At 52.7% G+C, this 3,094-nt stretch overlaps 1 protein-coding gene across 1 annotated transcript in view; it reads right to left on the bottom strand.

The window, feature by feature from the left end:
* CTDP1 (CTD (carboxy-terminal domain, RNA polymerase II, polypeptide A) phosphatase, subunit 1) overlaps window positions 1-3,094 on the bottom strand; it is a gene marked incomplete at its 3' end in the record, with an annotated part of 49,325 nt that overhangs the window by 44,323 nt on the left and 1,908 nt on the right. Inside the window, 2 exon segments of the mRNA XM_008594135.1 lie at window positions 2,973-3,012; window positions 3,015-3,094. Coding sequence (XP_008592357.1) covers window positions 2,973-3,012; window positions 3,015-3,094 — 120 coding nt within the window.

The raw sequence follows: 3,094 nt of genomic DNA, 5'->3' as shown, positions 1-3,094 counted from the left end.
CCTCAAGAACTGGTAACTGCAATCAAACTTCCTGGAGGTTGTCAAAATAAGTCAGTAATAAAATAGCCTGAAGTGTGACTGTGGCATCTGGGGCTGTCGAGCAGAAATGCCGACATTGTCCGGCCACAGTGCCTGTTCCCTCACATCTTCGCCATCCAGCCTTTACCTGGTGCAACTGTGAGGCTGCAACTGGGAAGGGCCACAGTGACAATCAGAGAAACAAAGAAAAACACAGGAAAAACCTTCCTATGTGAACATACTGTGGCTAGGATCCTAAGAGGCAGCAAGACAGCTCTTCCCAACCGATGCCCAGAAGTGTCTGGGAGTCGGTGACTAAAGCCCATGACGGTCTCCTCCCAATATCAAGATGGAATTATGTCCAATATTCTCTACCTAATCACACAGGGACACATACAATCTACCTTAGAAAGACTTCCAATATGATTAAATTGGGGCTACAGGTGAAACTCAGATGTTGGAGAAATCTGCTACTGATGGACTGTAAATTGAACCTGCAGTTCTCTATGGACAGATGCCAGCAAGGCCACCACAAATCTCTACAGCTGGAAGCTACTATGTAACAAGGGTAATGCAAAAAAACTCATTGGCAAATTGTCTTTTTACACAATCTCTGTCAACAAGTGACTTAATCTGGTGATTTTCAAACTGCATCCTACAAAGGTGCAGCAAGCGTTTTGGGAGAGGGCAACACACAGGCGCTCCAGACTGCAACTCCCAAGAGCCAGGGCAGCTCCAATTGGACTGCACTTCAACAGCTCAGAACTGTTAGCAGCACTGAACTGCTGCTGCAAACACATCTGTGGAATTCAACTAGAGAAGGCAACTGGAAGCCATGAAACTTATTGCAAACAAATAATTACGGCTGCCAGCAGAAACATAAACAGGGCTTTGAACTACTGCTTTTGCTAACTGCCATTTCCTGGAACCATCACACCCATATCACCGTGTTCATGTGCAGGCACATAGTAACACCATCAGAAATGTTAATGTCACATCACCACAACACTCCCTGAATGCTCACAAAAACCCCCGTACACAAATGCACACAAGTTCATGGAAACAAGGAAGGAGGCATTTTAAGTTCAAGGTGATATTGTTCGTGACTTTCTCTAAAGCAGGGATCCACCTGCCATCCACAGATTGGTGGTACAGGGATCAGTGAGCTTCTCAGAGTACAGGAACACCTTCAGTGCTACCTAGATGCTAAATCTGAGGAGAAAACAAATAACTCATCAATTTCCCAAAGAGCTGTGTGACAAACCACCGCTATAAGATACCCCAAGATCTCAAATACCAAAAGGAAAAAAAAAAAAAGATGACGACAACTGACTGCTGGGGTCGTGTCATCAAGCCAACTGCCTGCTGACTTGTTAGATCAACATGCTGGCTGGTTTGACTCACTAATTAATTTGAACATGTAGTTTACATACTAACTAGCTATGTGACCAAGTCACTCACTTGTCTGGGCCTCACTTGTCCTTTCTGTACAATCAGAAAGCTCTTCAGTTCTGGGGCTCTCTAGCCAGTGAATACACCAGTGCCGAACTCTACACCCGGCAGCCCAGAGGCTGACAGACTAAACGCTAATCAGGGCCCAAGCGAAGGTCAAGTAACTTTTCTGATGTCTGGCAACAGTGCCCACAGAGCCCACAGCCCTCTCGTTCTAAAGGAAGCCATGCAGACAGCTCCTACAGAGGACACAGCCCCGAAGCAGGACGTTTTCTGTCTGGTGACCTCCCATCCCCACCCGCCAGCATTCAGTGGGTAGGAATGGGCACCTGAACCCAAGGACCCAGGCTCTGGCTCAAAATGATGCGCCTAAGCCACCTTTCTGTCTCCTGGGCTGTAAGGAGGAGACAGTCCTGTCCTAGTCCTCACTGCTGCTCAACAAAGATAAGGTTGGTACAAGCCAACGGGAGAGGGAGTGGAGGCTGCACGAGGAGGGCCAGTGTGGGCAGCCCACGGAAAGAGCGACATCCTTCCCACCGGGGACACACCGCAGACAGCAGTGCTCACCTCTCCCTGAAGGTTCTATTCCCCACAGCCTAAACCACCACAGCTGCGCCTACACGTGTGCCCACGCGTGAACCACATCTCAGAACACAAGGGAAAATTCAGTCACAAATCAGACACTAACATGCTCAGTGCTTCATAAAGGAAAACCGACAGCTACGGAGTTCATCGCATGACAATGCATCACCTGTCACCTGGAGGCGGCCGCGACGACGCCCTTTGTGTCAGCCGGGCGCTGCGGCTCCTCAGCCGCGGGTTTTACAACCGCGTTTCATAAAGTTTACAAACACTTAAAGAGAAGCACACGCCCAGCAGGTTCTGTTTCAATAACAAGTCTGCAGCCTGCCCGGTTTTTTTTTTTTTGCAAAGGCGCATGAGTGGGCCCGGGGAAGCCTTCTGCAACCGAAGACGAGAAGCGAACGCGATCGTCCCCCCAAAGACAGCAACTTAGATCCCTAGGAAGATTTTTCTTAAACTCAAAATGCCACCCAGTTAGTAAGATCACAAACGGTGACGATCCATCTTTGGAAAGCCGCGCAGCTGCCTGGGTCTCCCCTTCCCAAGTTCTCACGGAGCCCAGCCCCTTCTCTCTGGCTGGGTGCGCGGCCCAGGACCCGCTCCCTCCCCAGACCCACGACCCCCTCTCCGGGCCCCTCCTCCTAGGTCTCGGACGCAGGACCTCTCCTCCGGAGCCAAGACCCCCTATCCAGACCCAGGTCCCTACTCCCGGGTCCCGGAACCAGGACTTCCATTCCTGGAGCCAAGACCACCTCTCCAGAACCAGGACCCCCTCCCCGGATCCAGGACTCCCTTACCCCGGGTCCCGGAGCCAGGACAACCCCTCCCGGGAGCCAGGACCCACTCTCCAGGCCCAATGACCCCTCCCCTGGGTCCCGGGACCACCCCCTAACCCCGGTCCAGCCCGGCCAGCCACTCACCCGGGGGCCACCAGCTGGCCCGGATGCGCGCACAGCTCCGTACCACGCCGGCACGCTCCGACCGCAGCCTCCGCTCGGCCCGGGCGGCGCGCACGCAGCCCCCGGAGACGGCGCGGACCGGG

Source organism: Galeopterus variegatus, unplaced genomic scaffold, assembly GCF_000696425.1.
Source record: "Galeopterus variegatus unplaced genomic scaffold, G_variegatus-3.0.2 Scaffold10217, whole genome shotgun sequence".
Classification (NCBI taxonomy): Eukaryota; Metazoa; Chordata; class Mammalia; order Dermoptera; family Cynocephalidae; genus Galeopterus; species Galeopterus variegatus.
Note: the sequence above shows the minus strand (reverse complement) of the source record. Positions and strands in the feature narration are given on the sequence as shown.